This window comes from Muntiacus reevesi, chromosome 1, assembly GCF_963930625.1.
Source record: "Muntiacus reevesi chromosome 1, mMunRee1.1, whole genome shotgun sequence".
In the NCBI taxonomy this organism is placed as follows: Eukaryota; Metazoa; Chordata; class Mammalia; order Artiodactyla; family Cervidae; genus Muntiacus; species Muntiacus reevesi.
The window spans coordinates 80882041-80901916 of NC_089249.1; the positions used below are offsets into that span (position 1 = coordinate 80882041).

Below are 19876 nucleotides of genomic sequence, written 5' to 3' on the forward strand. Positions count from 1 at the left end.
AGATGCCAGTGCATGGTAAAGTCACTCATTTGCAACAATTCTTCACAAATTTACCAGCTAATAAATTTACATACTCAGTTAGAGTGTGGGTCCCCAGCTTTGCCACCTCCTCATCTCCCCCAGGCCCACCCCCCATTCCATCCAACCTCCCTCCACCTAATACACACACACACCCCATTTATCTCTATTTCTATGGATCCTCAGCCCTTCACAACCCCCCGACTCCCAGGCTTAGCCCTGTTCCAGGCACGTGGAAAGACACAGGCTTCAGAGGCAGGCAGACCCAAGTTCAAACCCAAGTGTGTCGCTTTCTAAATATGAGACCTTGAATAGGTTACGTAACCTCTTTATACCTCAGCTTCCTCATCTGTGAATTAGACGTATGATACCTGCCTCAAAGTTACCCCATAGATAAAGCACCTGGCTTATCCCTTTCCTAACTTATTTTCCTTTAGTTTCCAACTCTTTCTGGAAGTTTGAAGCCCATTCCGATGAGATTTAGCACATCACTCAAAGCAGGAAGCTCTAATTTGCTGAACCCCCCTCCGCTCACCAACTTCGCTCTCATACTAGCCTTCTCCTAACTCTGACCCGTAACCATAGCAACCTCTGCCCCCATCCCAAACCCCTGTAGATAGACCTCTCCAACCCCAAAACCTGCTGCAGCCCCCCCTGCTGTCTGCACGTCACCCCTGCTCTTTGTCCTGTGCGGAGGCCCCTGCTGTGACTGTGGGGCTGCGTTTGCTATGCCAAATGCTGCAACCAAGGCCCTTCCTGCACCTGCCCATCACACTGCCTTTCCTGCATGCACACGCTGGCATGTCAGTGAGGACGGCAAAGATGCTGTTCCCCACCCAGAGGCACTTGAGAAGTTACTAGTACTTTCTGCAAAGTGTGGCTTCAGAGCTCCTTTGGGCTTGGCTTCGGAGCAAAGAATTCTTCCTTCTCAGCATCCTCAAGGATGGTTGTTCTTCATCCATGGAGAACAAATTCAATGTGTGGGAAATGTCAAAAGTCATGGAGAAAAGAAAAAGTGGCAGCATGCTGGGATGGAAGGACCACAGCCCAAAGCAGAGGGGCTTTCTGCAGCCCTGTCCCTTCCACATGGAGTGGCCACTTCTCTGAGAATTTTCAGTATCCTCATTTTTAAAAGAGGCTTGGCCACAATGCCTCACAGGGCTGTCATGAGGATCCATGGAAATCAGAGAGTGATGAGAATGACATCCAATCAAAGAGTGATTGCCATTACTGCTACCTTCTTGGGGACTTTCTCATGCGACTGCCGGCCGTAAACTCCCTGAGACATGAGCCTGCTGACATGACCTACCTGCTGGTCAACACTGAGTCCTCGGGCCTCATAGCTCTGTGTCTGAATGGCTCTCCATAAATACCTGCTGATCAGTTGATCAGCTGAGTTCCCTGTCTTTTCAATGAAGGGGTTACACACAGTCATCTTAAGCCTCTTCTCTCACCAGCTGTTAAGAAGCTGCCCACATATAGGATGGGTTTGTGGGCTAAGAGGTATTAGCCTTCTTTGTTTTGATTTTAAAAAAAATGAGGTTAACCACTAAGGCACAAGACAGGAGTTTTTTCATGTCTCATAAATTTGGTATGAAAGGCAATTTCCACAAGAAAAATCCCAAGAATGTTCTAAGGAATGGCAACATCATCAGAAAAACATGTGTAGCCTCACAAAGTGACCACTTTGAAAAGGATAACCCTTAGTAGATGGCTATGTTCATAAATGTTTGTATTTTAAAAAAAAGAAGGAAAAGGAGGGTGGGAGTCCATGACTGGGCAGTCACACCAAGAAGAAGAATGCTTACCAGGAACCCCTACCTGTGCCAAGACCATCACTTTGGAAAAGTGATGCCCTGTCGGGAGGAGATAGACCCAGGAAGAGATGAGAGCTGGAAAGAGGACACCAAATGTGGTAGGAGGGGCCTGCTAATTAGACCAGTAGGTGAAACAGACAAGAAGGGAGGTGAGGCTGGGCTGGATGAACTTGGATGAATCAAACCTTTCCATGGGGCGGGGACATCCTGTCTAAAACACTAGCCTTGTTTAAATCCCTTATAAAAGGTTTCCGTCCCACTCACCTGGTACTCCACAGACCGCATAACAGCCACTTGCTTCATCCTGCCTGTGCATTAGGTAAGTCCCCTCCTGAGGAACCTCTTTCTTGCTCGCAGTGTCTTGGTGATCTGAGCTGATAAAACCAGGGCTACCAGATAGGGTCTTGTAGGGCTATCAGTGGTGGCTGTGGGCAGAAAGCGTCTGCTCTGATGGGCCTTGGGCAAACCAGGTGTTCTTCCAAAGCAGCTACACTCCCTCCTCCTCCCCTGTGGCTGCTCTGGCAGCAGCTCCTCTCACTGAGAGGCTGTGTTGGCAATAGTGACAGAGCCACCCACGTACCTTCCTAGAGCAGCTAAGTTGTCTGATTTTTAAGGTTCCGGAAGCCTCATTGCAGTGCTCAGAGTCTGTGCCACCAAGCAACTTCTGCCAAATCCAACAATGGGGTTGAGCCTTCTCGTGAAGGAGAGGCTTACATGGCAGCTCTCCCCCACCCCAGGGCCATATGTAGGCAAGATGAGTTCGTGAATTTTTTTTTTGAGACTTCAATTTTAATATTTATTTATTTATTTATTTGGCTGCACCAGGTCTTAGCTGCAGCAGGCAAACTTAGTTGCAACATGTGGGATCTAGTTTTCTGACCAGGGATCGAACCTGGGACTGCTGCAATGGGAACACGGACTCTTAACCACTGGACCATCAGGAAAGTCGTCAGTCTGCACATTTATTCTAAGGGATTTGAAATGTAACTAAAAGGTTATCTTATTATTATCTGTACAGTTTAAAGGTCAGTGGCCTCCATCTTCCACATGGATTTTTTTTTTTCTTTTAAAGATCTTTTCACTTCTCTGTTGAGGTGCAATAGTGTGAGTTTTGACCTACACAAGGAGCAAGGTCTTGTTGAAAGACCTTGAAAGCAAGGTCTGCTGTGATTTTTGGCTACTAGATGGTAGCAAGGACACCCCTTGAAGAGCTCCCCTAGGGTCTGTAACTTTCCACATAATCTGCTTCCTCCAGCACTGAGTCCCCCCAATCCGTTCCCTCCTTTACTCACTTAGCTCTCTAATCATGCCTTTCTCTCCCCCATGGCCTTCTCCTTCCCTTCTCCATGGTACTCTCTACCCTGGTTTTCCAGCTTCTGTAGCTTTCCATTCCTCACAACCCTCGCTTGCATCTGAAGCTCGCCATGTGTGATGGTCATCTCTTTTGGGCTCTACAAAACTATGATCAATGCATCTCCAGGTTTCTTTGCCTCTTGCCCATCCACCAAATCCAGAAACCAGGGAAACTCTCCTTTCAGTTCCTCACAAGCCACCAGGGCCATGGAGGAACCACACAGCTATGGGCAGCTGACTTCCTCCAAGGTCCCAGTGCTGAGGACAGAGGTCACATTCAGAGAAACATGAACTCTCAGAACTGGAAGGCCTCCCACCCAGGAAGGCGCCACCTCCACAGTATTCCTGGCAGCTGGCAGCCCGGCTTCTCCGAGAACACATTCTGAAAAGGAAGCCAGAAAGGGCAGAGTTGAGCCCTGGTTGGCCCCCATCAGAGGCAGGAGGTGACCCACATATGTACTTACTGCCTGTGGGTGTTCCCAGCAGGACCCTAATGCCTGTGATAGCAATGGCATTGCCCTGTCCATGCAGTACAGTCTAGAAGGCTCACTGCATTTGGCTTCTAGGACTTCTTGGTTCCTTACAAGCTGTGTGGCCTTGGGCAAATGACCTAACTTCTCTGAGCCTGTTTCTTCACCTACAGGTGAAGAAAAAAAAGTGAAGATAATCAGGGTTACAGGAGATGATGCCTCTGAAAGTGCCTGATGAGCAGAAGAGTGTACATAGATGTGCACAAATTATATGTGGGTATAATAACCTGCTAATGATATTTAATAGCTAGCACTTAGTCTTGCCAGCCTCTGCCAAGTGTTTTACATGAAAAATCTCTTTAAATCTTCACAATAATGGTATAAAATAAATACTAGTACTGCCTTCATTTCACAGTGAGTAAACTGAGGCACAGAGAGGCAAAGCATCCCGGCCCCGCTCACCAGACAGGGAGGCGGTGGGGCCGCATCTAGACCCTGCCTGCAACCACACCTGCTCCTCCTTCCTGTCTGTAAAACGCGTTAGGTAGGCAATGCCAAGGAAGACACAGCAGAGGGGCCCAAAGCAGAGCTGAATAGGCAAAGAAAGGACTTAGAAGCAGGAGTGCTTTCTAGGAACAGCTAGGTTGATTACGGAGCCCCCAAGTGGGGGCTTTTCCTCTTTCCTCAGCAGGACTCGAAGATGCCGCAGTTACTGCGAAACATTAATGGGATCATCGAAGCCTTCAGGCGCTATGCCAGGATGGAGGGCGATTGCGCAGTGCTGGAAAGAGGGGAGCTGAAAAGGCTCCTGGAGAAAGAGTTCGCTGACGTCATCGTGGTACGAGACCCACGGGTCAAGGGTGCGGGGAGCAGGAGGGAAGAGAGAATGACCATATTTGCCTTGTGATTCTAAGCCTGCAGCCGCTACACCCAGGCCCGCCAGTCCTAACGGAGGCTGTGCCGCAGAGAAAGAGCAGGAGAGGGAGCAGGGATGGTCACGGGCCTGGTCCTTAAAGAAAATGCCTTGACTTCAATTAATTCTAATTTGGAGACAGAGTAAGAGGACACTAAAGGGCCAGCTCAGAGAGGAACGGAGCCTTTGACTATTCTAGAAATCGCAATCGTTACTTTCTGTTGCTTCTTAAATCTGATATGGCGGCCACTTCTACATCTACCGGAAGTGTGATCATCAGTAACGAGCATTCACGAGAAGCACGGCTTTGTGCTTGGCTGGAAGCAGTTGCTCCAAGATATTAGCTGAGAGGTCGCATCAGAAGTGAGGTGTAGCAGCTGGGGGAGACTCTGGGAGGCCCTCCCTACGAGACAGTCCCAGGGCCCCGATGCACTTCCCTGTCTCTCCCTGCCTTGGGTGTGCAGCTAAAGAAACCAGGATGGTGAAAGTCCTGGGGGCAGGAAGGTGTGTGCTGCTTCTGCACACTGAGGGCAACCCACCAGATGCCCCAACTTGGCAAAACACCTGACCCCTTCAGTGAGGACCTCACAGAATTCCCACCGGGCCATCTTCCTGCTGAGCTTCTCTTGGTGTCGGGCTCACTAGAGGAAAAAACCACCTCCATGCCAGGGTCCAGGGGCTGAGGACAGCCTGAAGAGTCACTACAAGCTCAGTCATTTAGTCATTCTTCATGAAGTCTTTATCCAGTTCTCCTGTAGACCAGAAACTGGGCCCAACACATAGGATACAAAACAAAGCATGCTTCCTGCCGTTGAGGGAGAGAGGCTGGACTAAATGAGAGTGATTTTGTGTTAGTGCTTCTGTGGTAGCAGTGTGTGTGTGTGTGTGTGTGTGTGTGTGTATGTGCAGTGTCGGGGTGCCAAGTAGCTAGGCCCCCAGGTCCAGGGGTGGGATGCCTGGAAACTTAACTGACTGGCCTGACCTCGTCCTCCTCAGAGGAGGGGTACTGATGTAGCCTCATCTTCCCCACAGAAACCCCATGATCCGGCCACTGTGGATGAAGTCCTGCGCCTGCTGGATGAAGATGACACAGGGACAGTGGAATTCAAGGAATTCTTGGTCTTGGTGTTCAAAGTCGCCCAGGCCTGTTTCGAGACACTGAGTGAGGGTCCTGAGGGAGCGTGTGGATCTCAGGAGTCTGGCCATGATACCCCTGCAGCCATCCAAGAGCCAGGGGAAGGACAGAGAAGCAGCCCTGCAGTGGGAAGGCCTGGGAACAGACAAGGCCCTGCAGGGAACAGCGACGCACAGAGTGAGCAGGCTTCTGGGGGGCCGGGAGGGCCTGGGCCACAGACCCAGGGTCAGGACATCAGCTCTGCTCAGGTCAGTCACCAGGACAGGCAATCGGAGTCCCAGAGACAGGAGGGAGTGAGCCAGTCTACACAAGAAAGGGGTCACGTGGAGCAGGCCCAGAGAATTCGAGAAGACAAGAGTCCTCAGACCAGAGAGAGGGGGACAGAGAGACAGCCACAGGCCAGGGAACAGGACAGAGCCCACCAGACAAGTGAGGCCGGCACTGGAACCATAACTCAGACCCACACAAGTACCACTCAGACGGTGGAACAAAATAGGAGCCATCACACAGGAAGCGCCAGCACCCAGCCACGGGAGTCCACCAGAGGGACTGAGACCCACGGACAAGATGGAAGGCAGACAAGCCAAGTGGTGACAGGAGGACACATTCAGACACAGACAAGGTCACAAACCCAGACGGTGGAACAAAATAGGAGCCATCAGATAGGAAGCGCCAGCACCCAGCCACAGGAGTCCACCAGAGGGAATGAGACCCACGGTCAAGATGGAAGGCAGACAAGCCAAGTGGTGACAGGAGGACACATTCAGACACAGACAAGGTCACAAACCCAGACGGTGGAACAAAATAGGAGCCATCAGACAGGAAGTGCCAGCACCCAGCCACAGGAGTCCACCAGAGGGACTGAGACCCACAGTCATGATGGGAGGCAGACAAGCCAAGTGGTGACAGGAGGACACATTCAGGCAGAGGCAAGGTCACAAACCCAGACGGTGGAACAAAATAGGAGCCATCAGACAGGAAGTGCCAGCACCCAGCCACAGGAGTCCACCAGAGGGACTGAGACCCACGGTCAAGATGAGAGGCAGACAAGCCAAGTGGTGACAGGAGGACACATTCAGGCAGAGACAAGGTCACAAACCCAGACACACACTCATACCGCGGAGCAGGACAGGAGCCATCAGACAGGAAGTGTCAGCACCCAGCCACGGGAGTCCACCTGTGGCCAGATCAGAGGAACTGAAGCCCACAGTCAGGACAGGAACCAGACAAGCCAAGTGACAACAGGAGGACACATTCAGACACAGACAAGGTCACAAACTCAGACACACACTCATACCGCGGAGCAGGACAGGAGCCATCAGACAGGAAGTGTCAGCACCCAGCCACGGGAGTCCACCTGCAGCCAGGCCAGAGGGACTGAGACCCACAGTCAAGAGGGGTATCAGACAAGACAGGTTGTGACAGGAGGACACATTCAGACACAGCCGGGGTCACAAACCCAGACACACACTCAGACCAGCGAGCTTGACAGGAGCCATCAGAGAGGAAACACTAGCATCCAGTCACAGGAGTCCATCAGAGGCACTGAGATCCACAGTCAAGACAGGTATCAGTCGAGACAGGCTGTGACAGGAGGACACATTCACACACAGGGAGGTGCCCCCCAGGCCGTGGAACAGGACAGGGGCCAGATTACAAGCCACACCGGGGCAGGAGAGCAGGGCCAGACGCAGAGGCAGTCAGGCAGTAGTTGGAGACAGACACAGGTGAGCACCGGCGAGGCAGGAGAGAAAGTGCTGGGAGGGCAGGCCCAGACTGGGGCGAGCACTGTGACGGGCAGGCGGGACCCGAGCGGTACCCACCCACCGTGCAGTGTGACAGGAGGTCAGGGAGAAAGAGAGCCCACCGCGGTTCAGCAGGAGTGGGTTGATGACCACACGAGGGAGACAGTGATCCGAAGGCAGGACCAGGGCAGTCTGCACACTAGTGTCCCTTCGGCACAAGGCCGGGAGGCAGCCCAGCCAGAAGGGAAGCGAGGACTCACAGCGAGGGGACTGTATTCCTACTTCAAAAGCAGCAGGCCGTGAGGGCCCCGGCCCTGGACCCCGGTGCCCAGCGCAGAGAAGAGCAGACGGCAGTTGGCTTGCTGGCCCTGGCCAGTTCGGTTAGCAAGTCCCTGAACGTTAGCGCTTCATCGCGGTACTTCGCTCTTAGTTCTTTCTCAGTGAGGCCATTTCTGCAAGGTGATTGCTATCCTAAAATTTTCTCTCTTACCTGCTTTGCTGAGCAGACGCTCTCAGGGGCAAGAAGACATGGAACAACTCATCCCTTTGTGCCACGTTTTCCTTAGCTTGTGGGCGGTTTCAGTTACTTTTATAGATTCTGTTGTCTGCCCATTGCCTCATCTATCCTAATGAATCAATAAAAGCTTCCTAAGCAACTGGGCTTCATGTTTCATTCAATTACTACTAACATGATGGACTAAAGACTACAGGGCTTTGATGACAGGACTTTGGTGATGAACTGGACGTGGTCCCTACCCTTGTAGAAGATCTGGTTGAGAAAACACTATCCAAGATTCCACAAGTTACACAGCCACTGTGGAAAAGAGTATGGAGATTCCTTAAAAACACTAAAAATACCGTATGATCCAGCAATTCCACTCCTGGGCATATGTCTAGGAAAAGACAAAAGCTCTAATTCGAAAAGATACAGGCACTACAATGCTCATAGCAGCACTATGTATAATAGCCAAGTCATGGAAGCAGTGTAAATGTCCATCAACAGATGAACGGATAAAAAAGATGTGCTACATATATACACAATGGAATACTACTTAGTCATAAAAGAGTGAAATAATGCCATTTGCAACAACATGAATGGACCTAGAGATTATCATACTAAGTGAGGTAAGTCAGATAAAGAAAAATATTATATGATATCATTTATATGTAAAATCTAAAAAATAGTATAAGTGAACTTATTTACAAGCCGGAAACAGACTCTCAGATACAGAAAACAAGCTTACAGTTATCAAAGGGGAAGGGAGAAGGGATTAACAGGTGCATAATACCATAAATAAAATAGATTTAAGTAACAAGGTGTTACTGTATAACAAGGTTTGAACTGTATTCAATATCTTATAATAAACTATAATAGAAAATCATTGAAAAAAGGTAACATATACATTTACATATATGTATAACCAAATTACTTTGTCATACACCTGAAACTAACACAATATTGTAAGTCAACTATACCTCTAGAAAAAAAGATTTCAAGGGGTGTCAGAGTCAAAGAGAAGAGGTACCATACTTTTATATTTGGCAGAAGTGGATCAGGAAAGTTGCAGTCAGAAGAGGCTTCTTTTGGTAAGTGCTCTTAAAGGACAAGCAGGACTTAGGTAGGCAAAGGTAATCTCAGTCTCTAAGGCAATCTCACAATCTCTAATTCTACAGTGCAAAGTCTCTGTTCACCTTGTAAGGTCACAAAGGAATGCTGACCTAAAGGTATCAATAAGAAGGCCTCCAGGGACTGTGTAAAGAAAGGAAAGGGCATGTGTTCCCAGGAGCTGAGCCAAGAGCCTGGGCTCCCCTTTCCCACTCTCTCACCCATGTCAGCTCTGATCATTCATGATGTCTCACTCATTGGATGTTAACAGGTTATGGGTAGAACCTCTCCATTCTGGTTTATTGTGAGAATCACCTCGGAAGTAGGTTTTAAAATACAGGTTTATAAACCTAACCCTAGAGATGCTGAGTCCCAAAGTTTGGAGCAGAGCCTACACAAAGTGTTTAGGAGCTTCTTAAGGGAAATTTGGCTTCTGATAGAATGGCAGACTAGATACTCTGAAGGGCTTCCCATAAGAAAGCAAGTAGATCTTGCATAAAGCACATTTTTTCATTACATTGTTGGTTTACAGGGAAAAAGGGAAATCTCCCAGGAGCAAACAAAATGTGTTAAGCTGAATAATGATCTCCCAAAATGTCCATGTTTTGATGCAAGGAATCTGTGAATATATTACCTTATATGGCAAATGGGGCTTAGTAGATGTGATTAAATTAAGAGTCTTGAGATGAGGATATTGTTCTGGATTATCCAGGTGGGTCCTGTGAAATCACAAAGGTCCTCATAAAGGCGAGACAAGAGGACCAAAGTCAGTAAAAGGATTGGAGTTGTAGTGACATGTCATAAGCCAAGGAATTCAGGTGAGTTCTAAAAGCTAGAAAATGTAAGGAAATAGAATTCCCCTAGAGCCTCTAGTTCCCTTTCCAGCACCTTGATTTTAGATTTCTGATTTCCAAGGATGCAAGGGAATCATTGTTTGTTTGTTTGTTTTTGTTTTGTTTTAAGCCATTAAACTTCTTGTAATTTGTTACACAGCAATAGAAAACTAATACCCAAAACAAAAACTCAGAACTAGAGCCAGAAGAGTAAGGAAGAAGCATGTGTAAAAGGTAAGGTTGTTCTTCTGAGGACGAAGTGATTTTGTATCTGTCCCTACTATAAATAAAGCTGAGAGCAGAAGAATTGATGCTTTTGAACTGTGGTGTTGGAGAAGACTCTTGAGAGTCTCTTGGACTGCAAGGAGATCCAACCAGTTCATCCTAAAGGAGATCAGTCCTGAGTGTTCATTGGAAGGACTGATGCTGAAGCTGAAACTCCAATACTTTGACCACCTGATGTGAAGAGTTGATTCATTGGAAAAGACCCTGATGCTGGGAGGGATTGGGGGCAGGAGGAGAAGGGGATGACAGAGGATGAGATGGTTGGATGGCATCACCGACTCGATGGACATGAGTTTGGGTAAGCTCCGGGAGTTGGTGATGGACAGGGAGGCCTGGCCTGCTGTGGTTCATTGGGTTGTAAAGAGTCGGACACGACTAAGCAACTGAACTGACTGAATTACTAACCTTTAGGTATAAAGGCCAAAGACAAATAGCAAAGGACTTGCAAGGAAACATGGATTAGTATTCCCACAATCCTTTCATGGGGACTGTATTAGAGAATGAGCTTCCAAAACAAACAAACAATACAGAGAATCGTAAAAGTGTTTGCCATAAAACATGATACAAGGCATTTCAACATATTTAACTGTAGACTAAGACTAAAAAAGGAGGAAAAGCTGACAGAATAACATTTTACATTATATGCTCTAAATATAAATATAATACAACTAACAAAAACAGGAAGGAGAATATGTATGAAAAATCAGTCAGTTCCGTCACTCAGTTGTGTCCGACTTTGCAACCCCATGGACTGCATCACTCCAGGCTCCCCTGTTCATCGCCAACTCCAGGAGTTTACTCAAACTCATGTCCATTGAATCAATGATGCCATCTAACCATCTCATCCTCTGTCATCCCTTTCTCCTCCTGTCTTCAATCTTTCCCATCATCAGGGTCTTTTCTAAGGAGTCAGCTTTTCACATTAGGTGGTCAAAGGATTGGAACTTCAGCTTCAGCATCAGTCCTTCTGATGAATATTCAGGACTGATTTCCTTTAGAATTGACTAGTTTGATCTTCTTGCAGTCCAAGGGACTCTCAAGAGTCTGCTCCAATACCACAGTTGAAAAGCACCAATTCTTTGGTGCTCAACTTTCTTTACAGTCCAACTCTCACATCCATATGTGACTACTGGAAAAACTATAGCTTTGACTAGACAGACCTTTGTTGGCAAAGTAATGTCTCTGCTTTTTAATATGCTGTCTATGTTGGTCATAGGTTTTCTTCCAAGGAGCAAGCACCTTTTAATTTCATGACTGAAGTCACCACTGCAGTGATTTTGGAACCCAGAAAAATGAAGTCTGTCACTGCTTCCATTGTTCCCCATCTATTTGCCATGAAGTGATGGGACCTGATGCCATGATCTTAGTTTTTGTACTAATAGAAACACAAATTAAAACTACATCTAGATACCACTTCTCAACATCAGTTTGGCAAAACTCTACAAGATAACAGACTTGAGAAGACTTTCTGAGAACAGACTTTGCTGATGAAGGTGTAAAGAAGAGGTACCCCCACATTTTTCTAATGAGAGTGAGAAATGATACAGCTTCATTGGAGAGAATTTGACAAAATTCATCATTATTACATCTGCCTGTTTTGTTCTTGCTGTTTCTCTGAAACAGATCTTGACAGATAGTAGCATTCAGTAATTATCTGTTAAAAAATAAAACATTAAAGTTTGTATAATCTCTATGCAGACTCATGAATATGGAAAGGCAACTATAATCAAGCTCTTATCGAATAAGAAAATGGAGTTTCTTTAGTGCTGTCAAAGTCACAGTTAGAAATTAGAAAATGGCAGCAGTAAAAATAAACTCAGGTTTTTGGGGTATAAACTCAGTGACTGATCACACCTAACAGAGAAAAAAGGGCATGGGAGTGTGTGAGGATCTACCCAAAGGGGTTGGGAGGATGTCACAGAGAGTGGCCCTTCCAGTCCCACCTCCAGCTCCAAAAGGAGATTCTGGCCATGAAATCATGAAACCCACTGACTCCTTGGGATAGATGCCACCTCAGGATCAGTGTTCTCATGGAGCTTCCAGGAGGAGGAAGGGAGCTTCCCTGAAACAGTCCAGGGAAATTTGAAAGTATAAGTGGTTCTGAAAGAGAAGTTAAGCAACCATGAGTCATGGAGAGGTGAAACTGGCAGCCTGTCCCTTGCTGGATGGATCTGGAAGCTACTGTGAAAGTCCCCCTTCCTCCAAGTTTTAGGTTTAAATGAATAGAGATTTCTTATAAATGTTAAACATTGGAATGGATCAAGTCAGAGACATAGTCATGGTGAACCTTAAAAAGAAATAATTGAATCCAAGTCAACAGAATCTGACTCAACTTTAATAAGGCATTCACCTTTCAGAAGGGTGGCGGGGGGGGGGGGGATTATTCAGCCAAATACAGAAAAGGGGAGTCATGGGGTCAGTGAGGCAGGATCCATATAAGCAGTCTGTGTCTAGGCAAGAAAACCACCTCCCAATGCCAAGGTATCCATGGAAATCCATCAGGTGAATAGCTGATTGGATGCCATTAGCCTCCCCATCAGGAAATGAACTCTCCTTCTCTGCTTCTGTGACCATTCATGATATGGGTCCATGTGGGCGAAAGCACTGCCCAGGGATATGAATGACTAGTGTTCTTTCAACAGAGTTCATGAACTCAACATTCATGTTTCTTGTTGTAAATCAACGAACCGAAATCATGAAGGTCAGTCCTAGGCTCTGGGCTTGGCAGCTGTGAGTCTGCCACGCAAGCAGGCTCTCCTCTCAGAGTCATAACCTGGGAGCCTATGTGTGTGCCCTAGCCCCTTTGAACCAGGGCACTTGCTAAGGGATGTCATTCAATATTTCTCCTCTCTGTCTTGACTTACTTCACTCAGCATGACAGTCTCTAGGTCCATGCCTGTTATGGCAAATGGCATTATTTCATTCTCTTTAATGGCTGAGTAATGTTCCATTAATATATATGCAAGCACATTTTTAAAATTTTGAAGCTGACTTACACATTATATATAGAATGCTGTGCTGTGGTCAGTCATGTCAGACTCTTTATGACCTCCATGGAATGTCCATGGAATTTTCCAGGCAAGAATACTGAAGTGGGTTGCCGTTTCCTTCTCCAGGGGATCTTCCTGAACCAGAGATCAAACCCGTGTCTCTTGTGTCTCTTGTGTCTCCTGAATTGGCAGATGATTCTTTACCCATTGAGCCACTTGGGAAGCCCCTATATATAGAATGGCATCTATTTATTTTTTACTCAAACATCTTGTTGGCCTTTGCAAAGCTCATAAGCCCCAGATATATAATTTGTAGCATGAAAAGTGGCTCTATCCTCGGGAATACTCGGGGCTGAAGCCCCACTGCAAAAGCCCCACAAACTTTTCCCATCAGGTACCTTTGGTTCACTAAGAGTAGGTGTACCTCACTGCTGCCCCCTGGTGGTGGCGAGGAAGGATGCCTATAAAGGAACTGCTGCAACAAATTGGCTTATGCTGGAACGGAACACCGTATCAGAAACCGGGACAGGCTCAGTACTGTGGCACCAGGCACAGCAGCCTCTGGAGGAAATGACCCTGAAATCTCAGCAGTGACTCATGCCAAGCTGCTCTGAGCTGCAGAACTGATGGTGGGCATGTTTGTTTTTGTTTATGTGTTTGCTTTTTGGGAAGTGTCCTTCACAGAGCTGCTCCCACTGACAAATGGGCTCCTCGCAACTGGTTTGGGGCAGGCCCTGCTTCATCTGTGGAGCTAGACCTCTTGCCAGGCCTGTGGCTCCACTGAGCAGGGACGGACTTACGGGGACCTGATTATCTCACGTGAGAAAGTACACGCCTGGAGCAGTCCATGCAGACAGGCAGTGAGGTATACACCCCTTGTCTCTCCTGCCTCAAAGCAGAAGACAGCAGTCTGTGCACTTCTCCCAGGGCCCTTCAGACCATGACTGAGGCTCACCCTTGTCTTAGCCACTCACAGGACCTCTCCAGAGTCATCTCCCAGGGCTGATGTAGGCCCCTCGACTCTGTGTGGAGTGCCCTCAGTGCTCCCCAGTTATATGTGAACTACAGGCCATAAACGGTGATTCTGTTCTACCCATTTGCAAAAAGTAGGCAAGGTTTGGGATGGAGTGGGCACAATCCTATCCTTATGTATTTCCATTTAACAAAGAGAAAAAACTAAGGGGAAAAAAAGCAAAATAGTTTTGCCTCTGTTGTTGCCTGAAAGGTGAGAAACTTTGAAATTCACAAGGCCAGTGATTGTGGAGGGTCTGAGGAGCAGGACTGGGGCCTGTTGAAACAGACACAGCTAACCTCTCAAGGCAGTACGGCCTCCTACCCACCAAGGCTGAGAGGGGCTCCTGAGCCTTCCTCTTACAGCACTGAATAGATCTCTAGGGGAAAAGACGCCCCATTCCCTGGTGCTACCAGAGCAGCTGAGGCAGTTTTGAGGCCCACGGCTGTGGGTGAAATGTGGAAGAATAATTGTTCTAGTTTATCTAGGGATTCTCTAAAAAACAAAGGACATCACCAGGGAGAAAATAAAGTCAACTCTAAAAGGAATGCTTGTTGGGTTCCTGGGAACCAATATAGTAATGCATGCTATTGGAAGCCTCTACTATCTCTCGGAAAAAATAAATGTAAAACCTCTTATGATAATGAGATAACCTGCTGCTGTTCCAGACCCAGGCTTCTCCTTGGGCTTTGGGTCATCCTGTCCTGAGCAGGTGGGAACTCAGTGCATGTGTTTAAATATCTTAAATGCTGTTGTCTAGTTGCTAGGTCATGTCTGACTCTTTGCAACCCCATGGACTATAGCCCACCAGGCTCTTCTGTCCGTGGGATTTCCCAGACAAGAATACTGGAGTGGGCTGTCATTTCCTTCTCCAAGGAAATATCTTAAATAAAGAAAAACAAAACTTTTTGGTGGGGTGGGGAGGCATGCAGCTTCTGGGGTCTTAGTTCCCCAATCAGGGATTGAACCCAGACCGTTGGCAGTGAAAGTTGTGTAATCCTAACTGCTGGATTGCCAGGGAATTCCCAAAATCCTTTTTTAAACTGAGAAAATTTTATGTTTATCATAGAGAAATCATAAAATAAGCAAGCAAAGAGATGAGTACAAAAAAACACCAACAATAAATCCCTTCCACACCCTCCTCTTTATGCAAATTGCCATATACATATCTATATGAAAATGTACATCTATTATATGTGCAGATGACTATGTAAATTATATTTGTAAGTTATGCATCTCTATGTAAAACATATAAAGTGATAATCTTCTGTAAATTATATGTATATGCATATATACATTATACAAAGATAAATGATTGCAGAAAGCTTCTAGCTATTTATAAAGCAAGGGATGTTTGAAGAAGGAGGAGAAGATACAAATGGTCCTAATCAGCTTGACCTTGATCCAATATAGAGGCTTCACACAGGTTGGACTTTCTTCCTTATAAGGATAATTACGGCTTTTAGCAGCTGCTCTCGACCATGTCACAACTGTGGAGATTTCCATATCAAAGAAAATCTGAGGATCAGGGCAGAATGTCAGAGAATTATTCTAAACATACCCATGTAACAGCAGCCCTCCTCCCTTCTCTCTCAAACCCCCGTCTGTTCACCAGGTAAAATCGGTTTCTCACTGCCATCTGTCTCCCTCTCAGGGTTACTAGGCTATGACCTAAGAAGAGGGTAGGGAGTGGATCTCTAACTGGCTTATTTTTTCACAAGATTCAGGAAGCAGAACGGAGGGTGTGTGTGATTGGGGAAACCAGAGTCACCTATCAGGGCCCCAACTTTTCCATCTGAATTTGAGAGGTATATTTAACAAACTAGAACAAGCTGGGCCACACTGACCAGAAAAAGCAGTCCTTTGTTTCATGAGACATTTCATCACCTATCCTCATGTACTCATCATTTGGGTTTGACTTTTTTCTTCCAAGGGAAAGTTACCATCCACAGAGGAAAATTCCCATGTACAGGCTGAAATCTACCTTATTTTATAATTTGCTGGTGTTCAGTTCCTGAGTTGTGTCCGACTCTTTGGCACCCCATGGACGCCAGTCTTTTAATCCTAATTTCAAATATAAATAATCACAAATAATAAAAATGCAAGACTGTTGCATGCTTATTTGTATATTACTATGAATTTACTAAATACCAACTTTATTCATTATGTGAAATGCCAGGCTGAATGAAGCTCAAGCCAGAATCAAGATTGCTGGGAGAAATGTCAATAACCTCAAATATGTAGATGACACCACCCTTATGGCAGAAAATGAAGAGGAACTAAAGAGCCTCTTGATGAAGGTGAAAGAGAAGAGTGAAAAAGCTGGCTTAAAACTCAACATTCAAAAAACTAAGATCATGGCATCTGGTCCTATCACTTCATGGCAAATAGATTGGGGAAACAATGGAAACAGTGACAGACTTTATTTTCTTGGGCTCCAAAATCGTTGCAGATGGTGACTGCAGCCATGAAATTAAAAGACACTTGCCTCTTGGAAGAAAAGCTATGACCAACCTAGACAGCATATTAAACAGCAGGTACATCACTCTGCCACCAAAGGTCCATATAGTCAAAGCTATGGTTTTTCCAGTAGTCATGTATGGATGTGAGAGTTGGATCATAAAGAAAGCTGAGCACCAAACAATTGATGCTTTTGAACTGTGGTGTTGGAGAAGACTCTGACAGTCTTTTGGACTACAAGAAGATCAAACCAGTCAATCTTAAAGGAAATCAACCCTGAATATTCGTTGAAAGGACTGATGCTGAAGCTGAAGCTCCAATACCTTGGCAATCTGATGTGAAGAGCTGACTCATTAGAAAAGACCCTGATGCTGGGAAAGATTGAAGGCAGGAGGAGAAGGAGGAGACAGAGGATCAGGCGGTTGGATGGCATCATCAACTCAATGGACTATCACTTCTGAGCAAACTCTGGTGGACAATGAAGCACTGGTGCCTGGCGTGCTCCAGTCCATGGGGGTCGCAAAGAGTCGGACACAAATGAGCAACTAAACAACAACAACAATTTTATGCTTGGCATTTTATAAAAGGAACCAGACCTAATCTCTTTGTCAAGGAACTTAAATGAAATTAATAGATATAATGGAAATATATTGAAACAACCAAAGAATCTTAGCTCAGAGAGCAAATGCCCATGTTGTCTGCCCCTAGGCCCCCCTAAACTAATCTTAGCTTTGGTATGATTCCAGGTGGCTCCATTACAACCACTGTCAATCTTGAAAATGGTTATCTGCACTTATTCTCCAGTGCAGACAAAGATGTTTTGTAACTCTACTCACAATAACTGCAATACCCTCCCCACCAAAAACACTCTGTCATTTCATCAAGGATTTTTTCCACTACCTACCACTCACAACAAACACATAGTAATCCTAATACAACAGAGGACTAAAATCCACTTCAGTTTTCCATGATACACTAGCCAGGAACTCACTGCTCTAATTATAGCATCTATTTTATGATAAGATCAGTGACCATATGTATTGTTGAAGTGTTTGTCTTATGAAAGGGTGTTGGAAAACTTAATTACACCCACAAACAATGAAAGATTAGGTCACACCTTAACATAACATAGGGTATTATTTATCCCCACTTAAGCAACAATGAAGAAATCTGAGGTTAACCGCAGATTTATGACTTTCTACCCAATAACCTGATCTTTCTCACTTAGCTGGTTTTGGCCATCTGCCTCCCCCTTTGAGTTTTGCCATCAGGATAAGCTACTGATTACTCTGCTCCACACACCTCCATAAGTACCTCATCTAGGAAGACGTGGGGCCTGTAGGTGGCTCTGCTGTGTTTTGTGAGATCTGTTGAATCAATCAGATTACTTAGTTCCATGGCATGCCACAAGTGCTAAATCCACACACTTTTGCAGGTTTGACTATCCACCACATGAAGGCAACTTTCATCCTCTTACACAGAATTACAGCCCATACCTCTCCCTGGATCTAGGAACTAACAACAAAATTTGTAACAAGCTTTTTCATTTTGACCTTGCACACATCTTCTTTGTCCTATATTGTAGGGTTCTGGTCTTCTTCTGAGAGCATCATAGTGAAGAAAGAGATCAGTGCCAGTCCTGGGGATCAGAGTATTTGTGTCAGCTGAATTGGTTCTGCCACCTACCATCTATATAACTTTATAACCAAGGCTCTTTCTGAGCTTCAGTTTCCTCACTGGAAAATGAAGGTCATCATATGTTTGTTGTCGTTCTTGTTCAGTTGCTAAGTTGTGTATGACTCTTTGCAACCCCATGGACTGCAGCATGCCAAGTTTCCCTGTCCTTCACTATCTCCCTGAGCTTGCTCAAACTCATATCCATTGAGTCAGTGATACTATCTAACTGTCTCATCCTCTGCCACCCACTTCTCCTTTTGCCCTCAATCTTTCCCAGTACTAGGGTCTTCTCCAGTGAGTCAGCTCTTCTCATCAGGTAGCCAAAGTTTTGGAGCTTCAGCTTCAGCAGCAGTCCTTCCAATGAATATTCAGGGTTGATTTCCTTTAGGATTGACTGGTGTGATCTTGCAGTCCAAGGGACTCTCAAGAGTCTTTTCCAGCACCACAATTCGAAAGCATCAGTTCTTTGGCTCTCAGCCTTCTTTATGGTCCAGCTCTCACATTCATACGTGACTACTGGAAACACCGTAGCTTATAACTTATAGAGCTGTTGGCAGAGTAATACCGTATGTAAAGCAGGTACAGATGCTTAGCAAACATCAGTGCCCTGTGCTCTCCCCTCACCCATCTGCACTTAGCCCTACCGCCTCATCAATCTTTTTCATACAAGAAACTGCCAGTTTCTCTTCTTCTCCTCTAATAATAATGGTTATAATAATACTTCCAAAGTCTTCTTTCTAATCTGTATACCCCACAACCTTAGCCTGATAAGGTTCTTAAGAAGCCAGGACCAGAAATATGTTGTTGTTTGTGGGTCAGGTTGCAAAAAGAATGAATTATTTTTAATAAATGTTAGAGTAAGGTGGGTAAAACATCACTGAAGTGTATAAAATTGGAGAAAATTTTATGAGAAAAATGTATAAATATACATCAAAAGCTTTAAAAATGTTATCTTTTGACAATGCTCTTCCCTCTAAGAGTTTATCATGTTAAGGAAATAATCAGATATATTCAAATATTTGTGTATAGGATGTTTGTTATAGTATTGTACTAGTGAAAAGTTAGAAATAATAAAAAATATCTAAGAATAGGATGCCAAGATAGTAAATACTAGGTAGTCATTAAAAACTAGGTTTTAAAGGAGTTTATAATGACATTGGAAAATGCTCACAATTTGATATAAAATTGTGAGTATATTATCAATTTTTAAAATATATAAAACATAGTATTACTGTGAAAGTGAAAGTATTAGCTGCTCAGTCATGTCCAACTCTTTGCAACCCTATAGACTGTATCCCCCTAGGCTCCTCTGTCCATGGGATTCTCCAGGCAAGAACACTGGAGTGAGTTGCCATTCCCTTCTCCAGGGGATCTTCCTGACTGAGGGATCAAACCCAGGTCTTCTGCATTGCAGGCAGATTCTTTACCATCTGAGCTACCAGGTAAGCCCAGGTTTACGATATGATCCAGCAATTTCACTTCTGGGTATACACCCAAAAAGAATGAAAGCAGGGACTCAAAACATATTTGTAAACTCATGCTCACAGCCACATTATTCACAA

At 45.5% G+C, this 19876-nt stretch overlaps 1 protein-coding gene across 1 annotated transcript; it reads left to right on the forward strand.

Annotated features, from left to right (window-relative positions):
• Positions 1-1743: 1743 nt before the first annotated feature.
• CRNN (cornulin) lies at positions 1744-7754 on the forward strand. Its single transcript, XM_065926930.1, has 5 exons — positions 1744-1866; positions 4350-4496; positions 5604-6328; positions 6797-6941; positions 7290-7754. Exons 1-5 carry the CDS (start codon positions 1819-1821, stop codon positions 7752-7754), a joined length of 1530 nt encoding a protein of 509 aa, XP_065783002.1. The 5' UTR covers positions 1744-1818.
• The last annotated feature ends 12122 nt before the right edge of the window (positions 7755-19876 follow it).

What these genes read in the sequence shown, in the direction of transcription:
- CRNN (XM_065926930.1), top strand. Translation starts at nt 1,819, where the DNA reads ATGCTTACCAGGAACCCCTACCTGTGCCAAGACCATCACTTTGGAAAA. An exon ending in AGTTCGCTGACGTCATCGTG is followed by an intron (nt 4,497 to 5,603) that starts GTACGAGACCCA and finishes TCTTCCCCACAG; the next exon opens with AAACCCCATGATCCGGCCAC. An exon ending in CACATTCAGACACAGACAAG is followed by an intron (nt 6,329 to 6,796) that starts GTCACAAACCCA and finishes GGCAGAGACAAG; the next exon opens with GTCACAAACCCAGACACACA.